General features: G+C 45.0%; 1 protein-coding gene across 2 annotated transcripts in view; it reads left to right on the top strand.

The window, feature by feature from the left end:
• IFT56 (intraflagellar transport 56) overlaps window positions 1–20,472 on the top strand; it is a 1,305,114-nt gene that overhangs the window by 97,339 nt on the left and 1,187,303 nt on the right. For both annotated transcript variants that reach the window (XM_068242694.1, XM_068242695.1), the window contains exon 2: window positions 3,810–3,947. In XM_068242694.1, the coding sequence (XP_068098795.1) occupies window positions 3,810–3,947 (138 nt within the window). The remainder of the gene's footprint in view (window positions 1–3,809; window positions 3,948–20,472) is intronic.

Genomic DNA, 20,472 nt, shown 5'->3' with positions numbered 1-20,472 from the left:
CACCAAAAAAAATAAAGTTTTTGTTTGTTTACAAAATTGTCTCCTCATCAATACAAAATGAAAAGTGGTATAGGTAAAGCAGACATTACATACCGCAAGGTGATCAGAAGTTGTTCCTCTGGGGTGATGGACTTCCGCAACCTGGTGTCTTTCTTCTGAAGATAGGGCCCCAACATCTCCAGAAGTTTATCAAAGCTTCAAAAAGGAAGGGATATCACCATTAGCAATGTGACAAATATGGGAACAGGACAAGGTAAAGTATAGGTAAAATTGGTAATCAAGTGTACTTACACACTTACAGACATCCGGCAGTAGTTGAAGAACTTTGGTGGGTGTCGTCTAAAGGAACTGCCCTTTCCTCTCCCTCTCTTGTAACAGGGAATGCACCCACCACCGTCTCTGACTTGACTCCAGGAGGTTTCCGGCATAGTACAGCAGGACACCCAGCCAGGCTAGGTTAAGCCAGTACATAAAGACAATGGGGTCCATGGCCTTGGCTGGGCAGCAGTGCTGGAGTGGCTGGAGTGCTCTCCTGCTGGAATGTGCTGAAAACAGGTGTTTCACACAATAGACATCAAAGCCACTCCCAAAACACTCCCCTGTACATTAAAAATATCCTTACATGGTGCTAATCTACTTTCTTTACAGAAAAACCACTCCCACTTCCCGGCTATTGTTCCAAATCCACTCCCACAGCCACTTCAACTACATTCCCCATGCTCAAAAAAGGTTAATTAACCTTTTTTTGAAAACATTAACCACACCCATGTCCTGCCCACTGAATTGACCACACCCATGTCCTGCCCATTGAATTACCATTCAAATTGATTGATTATTGTCCCAAAAACTCCTCCCTTTTGGCCTAAATTCCATTGAAAAGCATAGAAACGTTTTATGTCCGTTTTTTGGGGTTAAAAACGGACCGGAAACGGATGCGAAACGGATGCACTTTTTGGTAAAACGGATCCGTTTGCGGTCCACGGGAGTTCCCGAGCACGGACTGCAGCATCCGTCCTGCAACTGGGTCTAGTGTGGACCCACTCTAACAGTAAGGTCAACTTTTACTGGCGAAAGCAGAGGAGTGTGTACAACTCAGATAAGAATTAGGCGATTACCCTTGTAATTCCTGGCAGGGAGAAAAGTGTTAATTGTCTAGCCATTGAGTCTGATCTTAACAATTTCTGTCAACCTTAAAAGAAGATGGATGAGTTTTTAATCAGCAGGGGTGCTGGAACAAGTGTTACTTGCACTTGGGAAAGTCCCCATTTGATGTGCCTCTAAAATCTAGGTAATTCTCTACTAGCATAGCAGAGAAAGTTTAACTTTTCCTGTGACTGAGAGGATTTTATGATTATGTAAAGTACTTGGAAGTTATTTTAAAAAGAAGATGAAAAAGTATCTCCTAGGAGAAAATTCAGGAGAGAAAGGTAGATGGCAGTTGAGGCAAATGTTGTCTTGAGCTTGTCACACTCTGCTTCAGATTTAGTAGTCAAATGACTACTGATGAGTTGGATAAGTGATCTTACAACAGTGAATTGATTTTTGATTAATTCGAGATAACAATTTGCATATCCCAAGAGGGCCGAGCAAACTAGTACTAAAGAGCGAACCAGGAAAAAGGGGCGCTTACGGCAAGCAGTTGAAAGGGGTGTGTAATGCTAAGATTGCATTAATAGTTTACATAGTTACATAGTTATTTTGGTTGAAAAAAGACATACGTCCTTCGAGTTCAACCAGTATACTGTATACTGTATATAGTTTAATATACTGTAATTGCTAAGGAAAGCCCACACTTGTTGCAAGAAACTTAATTTTACTAAAGCAAAATATGTAAGATAATGCATAACAGAAGTAATAGCAGAACTGTACAATTGCAAACACAAATGAGAAAACATACATGTACAATCTTTATAATAATAGTAAACACAAATTAATTGCTTATCTTTCACAAACGCCATGAAATCCTGCTCAGACCATGAACCCGCAGAGGAAACCACTTTCCCTTTCATATCTCACACATGCTCCCTCCTTGCACAGGAACACCAATGAAGCATGTCTTCAGTCCTCAGTAATCAAACAGAACAGACCAATCGCTTGTGTGTGAGTTGGCTTATCTCTTAGTCAACCCTCCCTCAGCTAACCTGTTTCAGACTATGGTAACTTTAGCCACACCTACTCCTCACACAATAGCAGTCATCTTGCTGTTGTTAAAATCAAACCCATTGCCTGCACATGGCCTGGGCTCCATTTTACATTGACACAATACGCACACGGAAAGTCAATAAATATCATAGCACAACAGGGTGCCACATAGAGCACAAAGTTATTAGTGGCTTTTGCAGTGCCCACAGTATAACCAGTACTAAAGGAAGTCCCAGTTCAAAAATCATATAGTGGGAGTCTCAATAAAGAAATCAGGGAATTTCATAGGACGGCAATAGGAAGCCTCATTGCAAAAAACATATAGTGGAAGTCTTCATGCAAAAAATATAAGGAGTTTCCTAGAACAACAATGGGAAGTCTCAATACCAAAATTACATAGTTGCAGTATCCAGGCACCTACATTTCCCTGTAATGCCGTTAATCACGGCTTTGTGGCAGAGGGGATGGTTATGGCTACTTACACACCAAGACGTTGTGTTTTAGGGCACATTATGGCCGCATAACGTGCCCCTAACGCAACGTATGGCGGTGTTGAAGTTGGACGTCAGATTGAGCTGCGTTATGCAGCTCTCAAAGCAGCCGCTCCAGGTTAGTTATAGGAAGTCCGGATCTTTTTAAGGATTCGGATCATTTGAATCAGATCATTGAAAAGATCTGAATCTTTGAACCGAATCATTTGAATCATTTTACTAGGGAAGCATACTGCGTGAAATGACTAGCAGGACAGGATTTTCTCTGCACTGTACAATTCTGTATGTTCCTGTTTCTTCCAGACAGACATCCACTGTGAACCGAATCTTTCATTGTCATGATCCGGATGATTCGACTCATAAAAAAGATCCGGATCAAATGAACGATTCGTTCATGATCCGGACAACACTACAGTCCCACCACGAGTTTCTGCAGTGCAGTGAATATTAATTAGCCATGTGGCTGGCAGCCGAGGAGGAGGGGAGACCTCCTCCTCCAACATTACTGAGCATGTGCAAACAGTCTACGTGGCTTAGCCCAGTATAACTTACAGCATGCAGTACTTTGTTTTTAACGTGCTGTGTTACAATGTAGCGCAACGTGTTACTGTGAACAGCAACATTGATTTTACAGTGCTGTGAGTTAGGCTGCGTTACTGGCTGCTGTAACGTGGGACTTTAACGTCCCACTGTGAAACCAGCCTAAGGGTTAGGCACCACCGGGGAGTGGGTTAAGGGTTGGGGATCAGTAGAGGTAGGGTTAAGGGTTAGGCATCGGTAGAGGGAGGGTTAAGGGTTTGGCATTAGTATCGGGAGGGTTCTGTGTGAGTAGGGCTAGGTAAGTTCATAGTAAAATACCGGTAAAAATCGGGATGCAGTATTCCGTTATTCTACTAGCGGCAATACCCAGTGCCCTCTTTTTTATAGGTGCCTTTATTGCATATACACCTACAGTGATCTTGCCATGGTCCATGGAGATCAACTTAGTGGATATGATGCGCTACTGATAACTTTTACGTGCATTTTTTAAATCCTATTTTCAGTCTGGATGGGATCAGTCTGGATCACCTTGGTGATGTGTACTTTAAACCAAAGCATGTGTATTTTTATTTATGCACAGGATTTTTATAATGCATAATTTTTGTAGTACCAACAGTTTCTCCTGTTTGATTTTAGATGTTGTCAAGAGCTAAACCTGCTGTTGGCAGTGAACTTCAGCAGACTGATAAAGGCAAGAAAAAAGGAAAAAGCATCCCTAAACTGGATGAGCTGCTGACACAACGTGATTTCACTGGAGCAGTGACACTTTTGGAGGTATGACAACATTGTTGGACTGCTTACACTTTTGAAAATGTATAAAACATGAAATATATATATACTGTGTGTATGTGTGTGTGTGTGTGTGTATGTGTATATGTATGTATGTATATATGTGTGTGTGTGTGTGTGTATATATATATATATATATATATATATATATATATATATATATATATATATATACAGTGGTGTGAAAAACTATTTGCCCCCTTCCTGATTTCTTATTCTTTTGCATGTTTGTCACACTTAAATGTTTCTGCTCATCAAAAAGCGTTAACTATTAGTCAAATATAACATAATTGAACACAAAATGCAGTTCTAAATGATGGTTTTTATTATTTAGTGAGAAAAAAAACTCCAAATCTACATGGCCCTGTGTGAAAAAAGTGATTGCCCCCCTTGTTAAAAAAATAACTTAACTGTGGTTTATCACACCTGAGTTCAATTTCTGTAGTCACCCCCAGGCCTGAATACTTCCACATCTGTTTCAATCAAGTAATCACTTAACTAGGAGCTATCTGACACAGAGAAGTAGACCAAAAGCACCTCAAAAGCTAGACATCATGCCAAGATCCAAAGAAATTCATGAACAAATGATAACAAAAGTACTGTAATTGAGATCTATCAGTCTGGTAAAGGTTATAAAGCCATTTCTAAAGCTTTGGGACTCCAGTGAACCACAGTGAGAGCCATTATCCACAAATGGCAAAAACATGGAACAGTGATGAACCTTCCCAGGAGTAGCTGGCCAACCAAAATTACCCCAAGAGCGCAGAGAAAACTCATCCAAGACGCCACAAAAGACCCCAGGACAACATCTAAAGAACTGCAGGCCTCACTTGCCTCAATTAAGGTCAGTGTTCACGACTCCACCATAAGAAAGAGACTGGGCAAAAACGGCCTGCATGGCAGATATCCAAGGCGCAAACCACTTTTAAGCAAAAAGAACATTAAGGCTCGTCTCAATTTTGCTAAAAAACATCTCGATGATTGCCAAGACTTTTGGGAAAATTCCTTGTGGACCGACGAGACAAAAGTCGAACTTTTTGGAAGGTGCGTGTCCCGTTACATCTGGCCGGAGAAGTAACACAGCATTTCAGCAAAAGAACATCATACCAACAGTAAAATATGATGGTGGTAGTGTGATGGTCTGGGGTTGTTTTTCTGCTTCAGGACCTGGAAGGCTTACTGTGATAGATGGAACCATGAATTCTACTGTCTACCAAAAAATCCTGAAGGAGAATGTCCGGCCATCTGTTCGTCAACTCAAGCTGAAACGATCTTGGGCACTGCAGCAGAACAATGACCCAAAACACACCAGCAAATCCACCTCTGAATGGCTGAAGAAAAACAAAATGAAGACTTTGGAGTGGCCTAGTCAAAGTCCTGACCTGAATCCTATTGAGATGTTGTGGCATGACCTTAAAAAGGTGGTTCATGCTAGAAAACCCTCAAATAAAGCTGAATTACAACAATTCTGCAAAGATGAGTGGGCCAAAATTCCTCCAGAGCGCTGTAAAAGACTCGTTGCAAGTTATCGTAAACGCTTGATTGCAGTTATTGCTGCTAAGGGTGGCCCAACCAGTTATTAGGTTCAGGGGGCAATTTCTTTTTCACACAGGGCCATGTAGGTTTTGAGGTTTTTTACTAACTAAATAATAAAAACCATCATTTAAAACTGCATTTTGTGTTCAATTGTGTTATCTTTGACTAATCGTTAAGGGTTTTTGATGAGCAGAAACATTTAAGTGTGACAAACATGCAAAAGAATAAGAAATCAGGAAGGGGCAAATAGTTTTTCACACCACTGTATGTGTATATATATATATATATATATATATATATATATATATATATATATATATATATATATATATATATATATATATATATATATATATATATATATATATATATATATATATATATATATATATATTATTATTATTATTATTATTATTATTAAAAAGTGCTGCCCATAATTATTCATACCCCTGGAAAATTTTCAAAGTTACTTTTATTCAACCAGCGATGTGTCTCCCAAAAGATAAGATGATGTACAAGAGTCATTATTGTGGAAGAAAGAAAAAAAAATTCTCAGCCTTTATTTACATTTAAGCAAAAAGTACACAGACGAAATTATTCATAACCTTCTGAATAATCAATAGAAAAGCCTTTATTGGCGATTGCAGCAATCAAACGCGTCCTATAATTGCAGACCAGCTTTTTTTTATGTCTCCACAGGCATTTTTGCTCATTCATCTTTAGCAATGAGCTCCAAATCTTTCATGTTGGAGGGTCTCATTGCCATCACCCTGATCTTTAGCTCCCTCCACAGATTCTCAATTGGATTCAAGTCAGGACTCTGGCTGGGCTCTTGTACATCGTCTTATTATCTTTTGGGAGACACCAATGTCATTTCTGAAAGCAGTGCAATTGTTTCACACGCTTTTAGACCCTAAAAATCATAACGCTAGATAGATCTGCAGTAGTCCTGCACATAACTCGCCTCTCATGGATCCATCTTGGGGTTACTTACTTTACTCCATACTAAAGGAATTATTAAAGTCAGTACCGTATTTTTCGGACTATAAGACGCACTTTTTCTTCCCCAAAGCTAGGGGGGAAAAATTGGTGCGTCCTATAGTCCGAATATACACTTTGGGAACGCATCAGAGTACCTACTGATTCAGCCGGCAGTGGGCTCCTCTCCTTCTCCTCTCTGTCAGTGACCCCAGAGCAGGAGGCATCGGCGGATGGACAAGTCATCAACCAGTGGTGACGTGAGCAGGAACAAAGGCAGCCATCCACCCGCGGGCATCGGACACCAACGAACGGCGATGTGAGCAAGAATTAAGGCAGCCATCCACCCGCAGGCATCGGACACCAACGAACGGCGATGTGAGCAGGAATAAAGGCAGCCATCCACTCGCGGGCATCGGACACCAACGAACGGCGATGTGAGCAGGAATAAAGACAGCCATCGACCCGCGGGCATCGGACACTGTGCACACCAGACTGCAGCCCGCACGCTTCTCTCTTCTGCCTCCCGTCTCCCTCCAGCTGCAGCCGCTTTTAAAATCATGCTGCTCTACTCGCTTCTCCCCACTTCCTGGTTAGGGGTGTAATGTCACTGTGTGACCCCAGCGGCGCACGTGCGCTTTCAGGTCACGCACTAACCAGGAAGTGGGGAGAAGCCTGTGCGAGTAGAGCGGCATGATTTTAAAAGTGGCTGCAGCTGGAGGGAGACTGGAGGCAGAAGAGAGTAGCGTGCGGGCTGCAGGCTGGTGCGGGCTGAAGGCTGGTGTGCACAGTGTCCGATGCCCGCGGGTGGATGACTACCTTTAATCCTGCTCACGTCGCCGTTCGTTGGTTGCCGATGCCCGCGGGTGGATGGCTGCCTTTATTCCTGCTCACATCGCCGTTCGTTGGTGTCCTGACTCCTATGCCTGCGGGTGGATGGCTGCCTTTATTCTTGCTCACGTCGCTGCTCATTGATATCCTATGCCCGTGGATGGCTGGGTGAGTAACGCTGACTGTTGGGCCTGTAGGCAGCAGCAGCACTTATTTTCGCGTCATTGCTCAATACAGCACATGGGGCAAAGGAGGACAAAATCAGGACAAAGGACAACACAACAAGGGACACAGGAGGACACAACAGGTTTCATAGGAGGACACAACAGGGGAAAAAAGGTGCTAGAGGACACAGGAGGATAACACACCAGGTGACACAATAAGTAAAAGGGGGGACACATGAGGACACAAAGGGGATGTGGAGGAACACAGCAAGACACAAGAGGGACATAATAATAATTGTGGAAAGATGATCCATAAGACGCCCCTGCACCATGGATGCACCAGGGTTAGTATTTTTTTTCCTGGTTTTTGTCCTCCAAACCTAGGTGCGTTTTATGGTTCGAAAAATACGGTATATCCCAATGGTACAACAAAATAAATACACCTAGAGTATCTCCATTAAAGAAGTACATACACATATGGTCACATGTCCTACAATGTCCAATAGAAATCTCACACATACTCCATTTCCACAGACTTTTGCGAGCATACTCCAACTGTAAATTGCACTGGGAACAATTTCAGAAAATTGTAACAAGATGGTATTTAACACCTCGGAAAATTGCAGCTTTCTCTGCTCAAATTTCTCCTTTATGTTGGAAATGCTCTCAAAAAGTCGGTACATTGATCCACATGTTATGGGAATGCACCATGGTTTCTTCTTTTTGCAGAGAAGTATAACCATTTGAGGACCACAGTCTTTTCGCCCCTTAAGGACCAGAGCCTTTTTCTCCATTCAGACCACTGCAGCTTTCACGGTTTATTGCTCGGTCATACAACCTACCACCTAAATGAATTTTACCTCCTTTTCTTGTCACTAATACAGCTTTCTTTTGGTGCTATTTGATTGCTGCTGCGAGTTTTACTTTTTATTATATTCATCAAAAAAGACATGAATTATGTCAAAAAAATGACTTTTTTAACTTTCTGTGCTGACATTTTTCAAATAAAGTAAAATTTCCTATACATTTGAGCGCGAAAGTTATTCTGCTACATGTCTTTGATTAAAAAAAAAAAACCATTCAGTGTATATTTATTGGATTGGGTAAAAGTTATAGCGTTTACAAACTATGGTGCCAAAAGTGAATTTTTCTATTTTCAAGCATCTCTGACTATTCTGACCCCCTGTCATGTTTCATGAGGTGCTAAAATTCCAGGATAGTATAAATACCCCCCAAATGACCCCATTTTGGAAAGAAGACATGCCAAAGTATTCACTGAGAGGCATGGTGAGTTCATAGAAGATTTTATTTTTTGTCACAAGTTAGCGGAAAATGACACTTTGTGACAAAAAAAAAAAGTTTCCATTTCTTCTAACTTGCGTCAAAAAAAAATGAAATTTGCCACGGACTCACTATGCTCCTCTCTGAATACCTTGAAGTGTCTTCTTTCCAAAATGGGGTCATTTGTGGGGTGTGTTCACTGTCCTGGCATTTTGGGGGGTGCCTAATTGTAAGCACCACTGTAAAGCCTAAAGATGCTCATTGGACTTTGGGCCCCTTAGCGCAGTTAGGCTGCAAAAAAGTGCCACACATGTGGTATTTCCGTACTCAGGAGAAGTAGTGTAATGTGTTTTGGGGTGTATTTTTACACATACCCATGCTGGGTGGGAGAAATATCTCCGTAAATGACAATTTTTTGATTTTTTTTTTACACACAATTGTCTATTTACAGAGATATTTCTCCCACTCAGCATGGGTATGTGTAAAAATACACCCCAAAACACATTATACTACTTCTTCTGAGTACGGCGATACCACATGTGTGGCACTTTTTTTGCACCCTAACTGCGCTAAGGGGCCCAAAGTCCAATGAGTACCTTTAGGATTTCACAGGTCATTTTGCGACATTTGGTTTCAAGACTACTCCTCACGGTTTAGGGTCCTTAAAATGCCAGGGCAGTATAGGAACCCCACAAATGACCCCATTTTAGAAAGAAGACACCCCAAGGTATTCCGTTAGGAGTATGGTGAGTTCATAGAAGATTTTTTTTTTTTTTGTCACAAGTTAGCGGAAATTGATTTTAATTGTGTTTTTTCACAAAGTGTCATTTTCCGCTAACTTGTGACAAAAAATAAAATCTTCTATGAACTCACCATACTCCTAACGGAATACCTTTGGGTGTCTTCTTTCTAAAATGGGGTCATTTGTGGGGTTCCTATACTGCCCTGGCATTTTAGGGGCCCTAAACCGTGAGGAGTAGTCTTGAAACCAAATGTCGCAAAATGACCTGTGAAATCCTAAAGGTACTCATTGGACTTTGGGCCCCTTAGCGCACTCAGGGTGCAAAAAAATGCCACACATGTGGTACCGCCGTACTCAGGAGAAGTAGTATAATGTGTTTTGGGGTGTATTTTTACACATACCCATGCTGAGTGAGAGAAATATCTCTGTAAATGACAATTGTTTGATTTTTTTTTTTACACACAATTGTCCATTTACAGAGAGATTTCTCCCATTCAGCATGGGTATGTATAAAAATACACCCCAAAACACATTATACTACTTCTTCTGAGTACGGCGATACCACATGTGTGACACTTTTTTGCAACCTTAGGCCTAACGTCCTATTCACAGGTCATTTTGAGGCATTTGGATTCTAGACTACTCCTCACGGTTTAGGGCCCCTAAAATGCCAGGGCAGTATAGGAACCCTACAAGTGACCCCATTTTAGAAAGAAGACACCCCAAGGTATTCTGTTAGGAGTATGGTGAGTTCATAGATTTTTTTTTTTGTTACAAGTTAGCGGAAAATGACACTTTGTGAAAAAAAATTACAAATCAATTTCCGCTAACTTTTGACAAAAAATAAAATCTTCTATGAACTCATCATACACCTAACAGAATACCTTGGGGTGTCTTCTTTCTAAAATGGGGTCACTTGTGGGGTTCCTATACTGCCCTGGCATTTTAGGGGCCCTAAACCGTGAGGAGTAGTCTGGAAACCAAATGCCGCAAAATGACCCTTGAAATCCTAAAGGTACTCATTGGACTTTGGGCCCCTTAGCGCAGTTAGGGTGCAAAAAAGTGTCACACATGTGGTATCGCCGTACTCAGGAGAAGTAGTATAATGTGTTTTGGGGTGTATTTTTACATATAACCATGCTGGGTGGGAGAAATATCTCTGTAAATGACACATTTTTGATTTTTTTTTAAACACAATTGTCCATTTACAGAGAGATTTCTCCCACCCAGCATGGGTATGTGTAAAAATACACCACAAAACACATTATACTACTTCTCCTGAGTACGGCGATACCACATGTGTGACACTTTTTTTGCAGCCTAGGTGCGCTAAGGGGCCCAACGTCCTATTCACAGGTCATTTTGAGGCATTTGTTTTCTAGACTACTCCTCACGGTTTAGGGCCCCTAAAATGCCAGGGCAGTATAGGAACCCCACAAGTGACCCCATTTTAGAAAGAAGACACCCCAAGGTAATCCGTTAGGTGTATGGTGAGTTCATAGAAGATTATTTTTGTCACAAGTTAGTGAAAAATGACACTTTGTGAAAAAAACAATAAAAATTGATTTCCGCTAACTGTTAACAAAAAAATAAAATCTTCTATGAACTCGTCATACACCTAACAGAATACCTTGGGGTGTCTTTTTTCTAAAATGGGGTCACTTGTGGGGTTCCTATACTGCCCTGGTATTTTACGGGCCCAAAACCGCGAGTAGTCGGGAAACCAAATTTCTCAAAATGACTGTTCAGGGGTATAAGCATCTGCAAATTTTGATGACAGGTGGTCTATGAGGGGGCAAATTTTGTGGAACCGGTCATAAGCAGGGTGGCCTCTTAGATGACAGGTTGTATTGGGCCTGATCTGATGGATAGGAGTGCTAGGGGGGTGACAGGAGGTGATTAATGGGTGTCTCAGGGGGTGGTTAGAGGGGAAAATAGATACAATCAATGCACTGGGGAGGTGATCGGAAGGGGGTCTGAGGGTTTGGCCGAGTGATCAAGAGCCCACACGGGGCAAATTAGGGCCTGATCTGATGGGTAGGTGTGCTAGGGGGTGACAGGTGGTGACAGGAGGTGATTGGGTGTCTCAAGGTGTGATTAGAGGGGGGAAATAGATGCAAGCAATGCACTGGCGAGGTGATCAGGGCTGGGGTCTAAGGGCGTTGTGAGGGTGTGGGCGGGTGATTGGGTGCCCCAGGGGCAGATTAGGGTCTAATCTGATGGGTATCAGTGACAGGGGGTGATTGATGGGTAATTAGTGGGTGTTTAGAGGAGAGAACAGATGTAAACACTGCACTTGGGAGGTGATCTGACATCGGATCTGCGGGCGATCTATTGGTGTGGGTGGGTGATCAGATTGCCCGCAAGGGGCAGGTTAGGGGCTGATTGATGGGTGGCAGTGACAGGGGGTGATTGATGGGTGGCAGTGACAGGGGGTAATTGATGGGTGATTGATAGGTGATTGACAGGTGATCAGTGGGTTATTACAGGGAAGAAGAGATGTAAATATTGCACTGGCGAATTGATAAGGGGGGGTCTGAGGGCAATCTGAGCGTGTAGGCGGGTGATTGGGTGCCCACAAGGGGCAGATTAGGGTCTGATCTGATGGGTAACAGTGACAGGTGGTGATAGGGGGTAATTGATGGGTGATTGATGGGTAATTAGTGGGTGTTTAGAGGAGAGAATAGATGTAAACACTGCACTTGGGAGGTGATCTGACGTCGGATCTGCGGGCGATTTATTGGTGTGGGTGGGTGATCAGATTGCCCGCAAGGGGCAGGTTAGGGGCTGATTGATGGGCGGCAGTGACAGGGGGGTGATTGATGGGTGATTGATAGGTGATCAGTGGGTTATTACAGGGATGAAGAGATGTAAATATTGCACTCGCGAATTGATAAGGGGGGGGGTCTGAGGGCAATCTGAGCGTGTAGGTGGATGATTGGGTGCCCGCAAAGGGCAGATTAGGGTCTGATCTGATGGGTAACAGTGACAGGTGGTGATAGGGGGTAATTGATGGGTGATTGATGGGTAATTAGTGGGTGTTTAGAGGAGAGAATAGATGTAAACACTGCACTTGGGAGGTGATCTGACGTCGGATCTGCGGGCGATTTATTGGTGTGGGTGGGTGATCAGATTGCCCGCAAGGGGCAGGTTAGGGGCTGATTGATGGGCGGCAGTGACAGGGGGGTGATTGATGGGTGATTGACAGGTGATCAGGGGGGATAGATGCATACAGTACACGGGGGGGGGGGGTCTGGGGAGAATCTGAGGGGTGGGGGGTGATCAGGAGGGAGCAGGGGGCAGTTTAGGGTTAAAAAAAATAGCGTTTTTAGATAGTGACAGGGAGTGAGTGATGGGTGATTAGGGGGGTGATTGGGTGCAAACAGGGGTCTGGGGGGTGGGCAGGGGGGGGGGGGTCTGAGGGGTGCTATGGGCGATCAGGGGGCAGGGGGGGAGAAATCAGTGTGCTTGGTGCAGACTAGGGTGGCTGCAGCCTGCCCTGGTGGTCCCTCGGACACTGGGACCACCAGGGCAGGAGGCAGCAAGTATAATAGGCTTTCTATACATTACAAAGCCTATTATACTATTTACATGTGGCGATCCGGGTGCTAGTAACCCGCCGGCGCTTCCGAACGGCCGGCGGGTTACAGCGTGAGGGGGGCGGAGCCAGTCGCCGGCGGCTGATCGCGTCACTAATGACGCGATCGCCGCATAACCACGCCTTCCTCCGCCTCCACCGATGGGCGTATTGCGGTCGTTTGAGCCCAGTCTTTGCCGCCGCCCATCGGCTGGGGGTGGTCGGCAAGTGGATAATCGATAATCCAACGTATATGTAGTCCAAGATTCCGATTAACTCCTCAATTAGCCATCCTACTACTAAACATTGGACAGATTGACTCACAAAATAGAGCACAGTATGCCATATAATATTATCTGCCCAACACATAATTCTTAGTAATTGGAAAAACACGGAACCTTTATCGATAAAATATCTTAAGCAGGGCCGCACCCAGGCGCCTGTCAGCGACAGGCGCCGCCCGGCCGCCGCTCACCCTTTCTGGCCGCGGCTCCCTCCCTCTAGCCGCCGCCGCGTCACTCTGACCTCGATCAGGCGGCGACCAATCGTGCAAACGCTAGGACCTAGCACACCACACCAATATGCGGAAGTGACATCACTTCCGCATATAGAGCGGGTGCGTCCGGCGCCCGCTCATACTGGTCGGGTCGCCGCTGATCCTGAGGTCTGACACTGCAAGGTAAGGAGGGGGGGTGGGGGCGGCGGCGGCCAGAGGGGGGGCCTCCCTGTCACTCACTCACTACCTAAAGGTGCTCCCTGTCACTCACTCATTACCCAAAGGGGCTCCCTGTCACTCACTGCCTAAAGGGGCTCCCTGTCACTCACTCCCTAAAGGGGCTCCCTGTCACTCACTGCCTGAAGGGCCTCCCTGTCACTCACTCACTACCTAAAGGGGCTCCCTGTCACTCACTCACTCACTACAGGGGTTCCCTGTCACTCACTCACTACAGGGGCTCCCTGTCACTCACTCACTACCTAAAGGGGCTCCCTGTCACTCACTCACTACCTAAAGGGGCTCCCTGTCACTCACTCACTACCTAAAGGGGCTCCCTGTCACTCACTCACCACCTAAAGGGCCTCCCTGTCACTCACTCACTCACTACCTAAAGGGGCTCCCTGTCACTCAATAACTCACTACAGGGGCTCCCTGTCACTCACTCACTACAGGGGCTCCCTGTCACTCACTCACTACCTAAAGGGGCTCCCTGTCACTCACTCACTACCTAAAGGGGCTCCCTGTCACTCACTACCTAAAGGGGCTCCCTGTCACTCACTGCCTAAAGGGGCTCCCTGTCACTCACTCACTACCTAAAGGGGCTCCCTGTCACTCACTCACTACCTAAAGGGCCTCCCTGTCACTCACTCACTACCTAAAGGGGCTCCCTGTCACTCACTCACTCACTCACTACAGGGGCTCCCTGTCACTCACTCACTACAGGGGCTCCCTTTCACTTACTCACTACCTAAAGGGGCTCCCTGTCACTCACTCACTACCTAAAGGGGCTCCCTGTCACTGCCTAAAGGGGCTCCCTGTCACTCACTGCCTAAAGGGGCTCCCTGTCACTCACTGCCTAAAGGGGCTCCCTGTCACTCACTGCCTAAAGGGGCTCCCTGTCACACACTGCCTAAAGGGGCTCCCTGTCACTCACTGCCTAAAGGGGCTCCCTGTCACTCACTGCCTAAAGGGGCTCCCTGTCACTCACTGCCTAAAGGGGCTCCCTGTCACTCACTGCCTAAAGGGGCTCCCTGTCACTCACTGCCTAAAGGGGCTCCCTGTCACTCACTGCCTAAAGGGCTCCCTGTTACACACTGCCTAAAGGGCCCCCTGTCGCTCACTACCTAAAGGGGGTCCAGGCTGACTACATATACTGGGGACACTGGCTGTTTGTCATTATGTGCATTTACTGGTGAAAAGCTGTCTCTTATGTGCATTTGCTGTTGAAAAGCTGTGCATTTCCTGGTGAAAAGCTGTCTCTTATCATGTGCATTTGCTGGTGAAAAGGTTATTATGTGCATTTACTGGTGAAAAGCGGTTTCTTATTATGTGCATTTACTGGTGAAAAGCGGTTTCTTATTATGTGCATTTACTGGTGAAAAGCGGTTTCATATTATGTGCATTTACTGGTGAAAAGCTGTCTCTTATTATGTGCATTTACTGGGGAAAAGCTGTCTCTTATTATGTGCATTTACTGGTGAAAAGCTGTCTATTATGTGCATTTACTGGTGAAAAGCTGTCTCTTAGTATGTGCATTTACTGGGGAAAAGCTGTCTCTTATTATGTGCATTTACTGGGGAAAAGCTGTCTCTTATTATGTGCATTTACTGGGGAAAAGCTGTCTCTTATTATGTGCATTTACTGGGGAAAAGCTGTCTCTTATTATGTGCATTTACTGGGGAAAAGCTGTCTCTTATTATGTGCATTTACTGGGGAAAAGCTGTCTCTTATTATGTGCATTTACTGGTGAAAAGCTGTCTCTTATTATGTGCATTTACTGGTGAAAAGCTGTCTCTTATTATGTGCATTTACTGGTGAAAAGCTGTCTCTTATTATGTGCATTTACTGGTGAAAAGCTGTCTCTTATTATGTACATTTACTGGTGAAAAGCTGTCTCTTATTATGTGCATTTACTGGGGAAAAGCTGTCTCTTATTATGTGCATTTACTGAGGAAAAGCTGTCTCTTATTATGTGCATTTACTGGGGAAAAGCTGTCTCTTATTATGTGCATTTACTGGGGAAAAGCTGTCTCTCATTCTGTGCATTTACAGATGAAAGGCTGTCTGTCATTACGTGCATTTACTGGTGAAACGCTGTCTCTTATGTGCATTTAGTGGGGAAATTTTGTCAGTAAAAATCTTTTGTCAGTAAATTTTTAGGTATTTGTCAGTAAAAAATAACGTGAAAGGTTGGCAACACTGGCAGGCTGCGCGGCGCAACGGGAAAGATACAGGCAGCTCAGCTCACGCTTGGGCTTGGCGGGGGGAGGAGCCGACGACAGCGAGCGAGAGTAGGGTGGCCGCAGGCAGCCATAAATACGCAGTGTGTGACTGCGTCGCACTCGCAGAGCCTCTCAACCTGAGTTAGTCCAGAGACTAGCAGACTCGCAGGCAGCCAAAGCCAGCCAGGAGCAAGCCCATGGAAGAGGGGTAGGAATGGGGTATCACATGCATGCGTAAAGAGGTGGAAGGTGTGGGTGTGATTAGGCAGGACATGGGTGTGGTTATGTGGTTGGGCGCGGTTAATTTAACCACTCCCATAGGCGCCAGAGAAAATCTTGCACCCAGGTGCCAGGCACCCCAGGCTCACCCCTGATCTTAAGTCATTGACATTCCGGAATTTGTCCTTAGAACTAAAACTAAGAGAAAAGGCCACCTTATCTAAAACTAAATCTGAATTTTTAGTAACAAATTGGAAACATTTTCTAGACATAACTTAAAGATTGGGCAAGTGATAACAATTTAGTTGCGAGATTGCAGTTAGGATAGTTTATACGTGTTTATAAGTGTTTGTAAACTTTATTTGTGTTTAGCTACCAGTTGCTAAGGTAGAATTAAGGTTTAAATCAAACTTGTTTAAAATCTCTACAAGTAAGCAATATATCATTAGATCTTGATGCTTATTTTGATGTTGGTATAATGCCTTGGCCACAAGCCTTAACAAGAGACCCACTGATTTGAGCATCTGCAGGCACCAGATATGACCAATTCACCTTATCAGCCCATAGGGCCAAGTAAATGGTAAGGGAATGTTCAACCTATACAGTGGTTTGCAAAAGTATTCCACGTGAAAGACCAATACAAAGTGGTGTACACGTGAGAAGTGGAGCTAAAATTATACAGTATTCCAAACATTTAAAAAAATAACTGCAAAGTGGGGTTTGCGTAATTATTCAGCCCCCTGAGTCAATACAGCTGCCAGTCTTTTAGGGTATGTCTCTACCAGCTTTGCACATCAAGAGACTGAAATCCTTTCCCATTCGTCTTTGCAAAACCGCTCCAGCTCAGTCAGATTAGATGGACAGCGTTCGTGAACAGCAGTTTTCAGATCTTGCCACAGATTCTTGATTGGATTTAGATCTGGACTTTGACTGGGCCATTCTAACACATGGGTATGTTTTGTTTTAACCACTTCCCGACCGCCTAACGCACAGAGGCGGCCGGGAAGTGGACCCCGCAAGGACCAGCTCATGCCTAAAGACGGCGGTCCTTGTAGGGGCATGGGCGGCGCGATCGCGTCATTCGTGACGCGATCGGCCACCGGCGCCTGGCTCTGCCCCCCTTGCGCTGTAACCCGCCGGCCGTTCGGAAGCACCGGCGGGTTACTAGCACCCGGATCGCCACATAAAAAGTGTATAATACACTTTGTAATGTTTACAAAGTGTATTATACAGGCTGCCTCCTGCCCTAGTGGTCCCAGTGTCCGAGGGACCACCAGGGCAGGCTGCAGCCACCCTAGTCTGCACCCAAGCACACTGATTTCCACCCCCCGCCCCCTGATCGCCCACAGCACCCCTCAGACCCCCCCCTGCCCACCCCCCAGACCCCTGTTTGCACCCAGTCACCCCCCTAATCACCCATCAATCACTCCCTGTCACTATCTGTCAACACTAATTTTTTTTTTACCCCCCCCTGCCGCCTGCTCCCTCCTGATCACCCCCCCCCCCCCCTGTGTACTGTATGCATCTATCCCCCTGATCACCTGTCAATCACCTGTCAATCACCCATCAATAACCCCCTGGCACTGCCACCCATCAATCAGCCCCTAACCTGCCCCTTGCGGGCAATCTGATCACCCACCCACACCAATAGATCGCCCCCGCAGATCCGATGTCAGATCACCTCCCAAGTGCACTGTTTACATCTGTTCTCTACACCAAAACACCCACTAATTACCCATCAATCACCCACTATCACCACCTGTCACTGTTACCCATCAGATCAGACCCTAATCTGCCCCTTGCGGGCACCCAATCACCCGCCTACACGCTCAGATTGCCCTCAGACCCCCCCTTATCAATTCGCCAGTGCAATATTTACATCTGTTCTTCCCTGTAATAACCCACTGATCACCTGTCAATCACCCCCTGTCACTGTCACCCATCAATCACCCCCTGGCACTGCCACCCATCAATCAGCCCCTAACCTGCCCCTTGCGGGCAATCTGATCACCCACCCACACCAATGGATCGCCCGCAGATCCGACGTCAGATCACCTCCCAAGTGCAGTGTTTACATCTGTTCTCTCCTCCAAACACCCACTAATTACCCATCAATCACCCCCTGTCACTGCTATCCATCAGATTAGACCCCTATCTGCCCCTAGGGCACTCAATCACCCGCCCACACCCTCAGAATGCCCTCAGACCCCAGCCCTGATCACCTCGCCAGTGCATTGCTTGCATCTATTCCCCCCTCTAATCACACCTTGAGACACCCATCAATCACCTCCTGTCACCCCCTAGCACACCTACCCATCAGATCAGGCCCTAATTTTCCCCGTGTGGGCTCCTGATCACTCGGCCAAACCCTCAGATCCCCCTCAGACCCCCTTCCGATCACCTCCCCAGTGCATTGATTGCATCTATTTTCCCCTCTAACCACCCCCTGAGACACCCATCAATCACCTCCTGTCAACCCCCTAGCACTCCTATCCATCAGATCAGGCCCAATACAACCAGTCATCTAAAAGGCCACCCTGCTTATGACCGGTTCCACAAAATTCGCCCCCTCATACACCACCTGTCATCAAAATTTGCAGATGCTTATCCCCTGAACAGTCATTTTGAGACATTTGGTTTCCAGACTACTCACGGTTTTGGGCCCATAAAATGCCAGGGCAGTATAGGAACCCCACTAGTGACCCCATTTTAGAAAAGAAACCCCAATGTATTCTGTTAGGTGTATGACGAGTTCATAGAAGATTTTATCTTTTGTCAAAAGTTATCGGAAATTGATTTTTATTGTCTTTTTTTCACAAAGTGTCATTTTTCACTAACTTGTGACAAAAAATAAAATCTTCTATGAACTCGCCATACACCTAACGGAATACCTTGTGGTGTCTTCTTTCTAAAATGGGGTCACTTGTGGGGTTCCTATACTGCCCTGGCATTTTAGGGGCCCTAAACCGTGAGGAGTAGTCTAGAAAACAAATGCCTAAAAATGACCTGTGAATAGGACGTTGGGCCCCTTAGCGCACCTAGGCTGCAAAAAAGTGTCACACATGTGGTATTGCCGTACCCAGGAGAAGTAGTATAATGTGTTTTGGGGTGTATTTTTACACATACCCATGCTGGGTGGGAGAAATATCTCTGTAAATGGACAATTGTGTGTAAAAAAAAATCAAACAATTGTCATTTACAGAGATATTTCTCCCACCCAGCATGGGTATGTGTAAAAATGCACCCCAAAACACATTATACTACTTATCCTGAGTACGGCGGTACCACATGAGTGGCACTTTTTTACACCCTAAGTGCGCTAAGGGGCCCAAAGTCCAATGAGTACTTTTAGGATTTCACAGGTAATTTTGCGACATTTGGTTTCAAGACTACTCCTCACGGTTTGGGGCCCCTAAAATGCCAGGGCAGTATAGGAACCTCACAAATGACTCCATTCTAGAAAGAGACACCCAAAGGTATTCCGTTAGGAGTATGGTGAGTTCATAGAAGATTTTATTTTTTGTCACAAGTTAGCGGAAAATGACACTTTGTGAAAAAAAAAACAATTAAAATCAATTTCCGCTAACTTGTGACAAAAAATAAAATCTTCTATGAACTCACCATACTCCTACCGGAATACCTTGGTGTGTCTTCTTTCTAAAATGGGGTCATTAGTGGGGTTCCTATACTGCCCTGGCATTTTAGGGGCCCGAAACCGTGAGGAAGTAGTCTTGAAACAAAAATGACCTGTGAAATCCTAAAGGTACTCATTGGACTTTGGGCCCCTTAACGCAGTTAGGGTGCAAAAAAGTGCCACACATGTGGTATCGCCGTACTCAGGAGAAGTAGTATAATGTGTTTTGGGGTGTATTTTTACACAAACCCATGCTGAGTGGGAGAAATCTCTCTGTAAATGGACAATTTTGTGTAAAAAAAATCAAACAATTGTCATTTACAGAGATATTTCTCCCACCCAGCATGGGTATGTGTAAAAATGCACCCCAAAACACATTATACTACTTCTCCTGAGTATGGCAATACCACATCTGTGGCATTTTTTTGCAGCCTAACTGCGCTAAGGGGCCCAAAGTCCAATGAGCACCTTTAGGCTTTACAGGGGTGCTTACATATTAGCACCCCCCAAAATGCGAGGACAGTAAACACACCCCACAAATGACCCTTTTTTGGAAAGTAGACACTTCAAGGTATTCAGAGAGGGGCATGGTGAGTCCGTGGCAGATTTCA

The sequence above is a fragment of the Hyperolius riggenbachi genome, chromosome 6 (assembly GCF_040937935.1).
Source record: "Hyperolius riggenbachi isolate aHypRig1 chromosome 6, aHypRig1.pri, whole genome shotgun sequence".
In the NCBI taxonomy this organism is placed as follows: domain Eukaryota; kingdom Metazoa; phylum Chordata; class Amphibia; order Anura; family Hyperoliidae; genus Hyperolius; species Hyperolius riggenbachi.
This window is presented reverse-complemented; position numbering and strand designations above follow the sequence as displayed.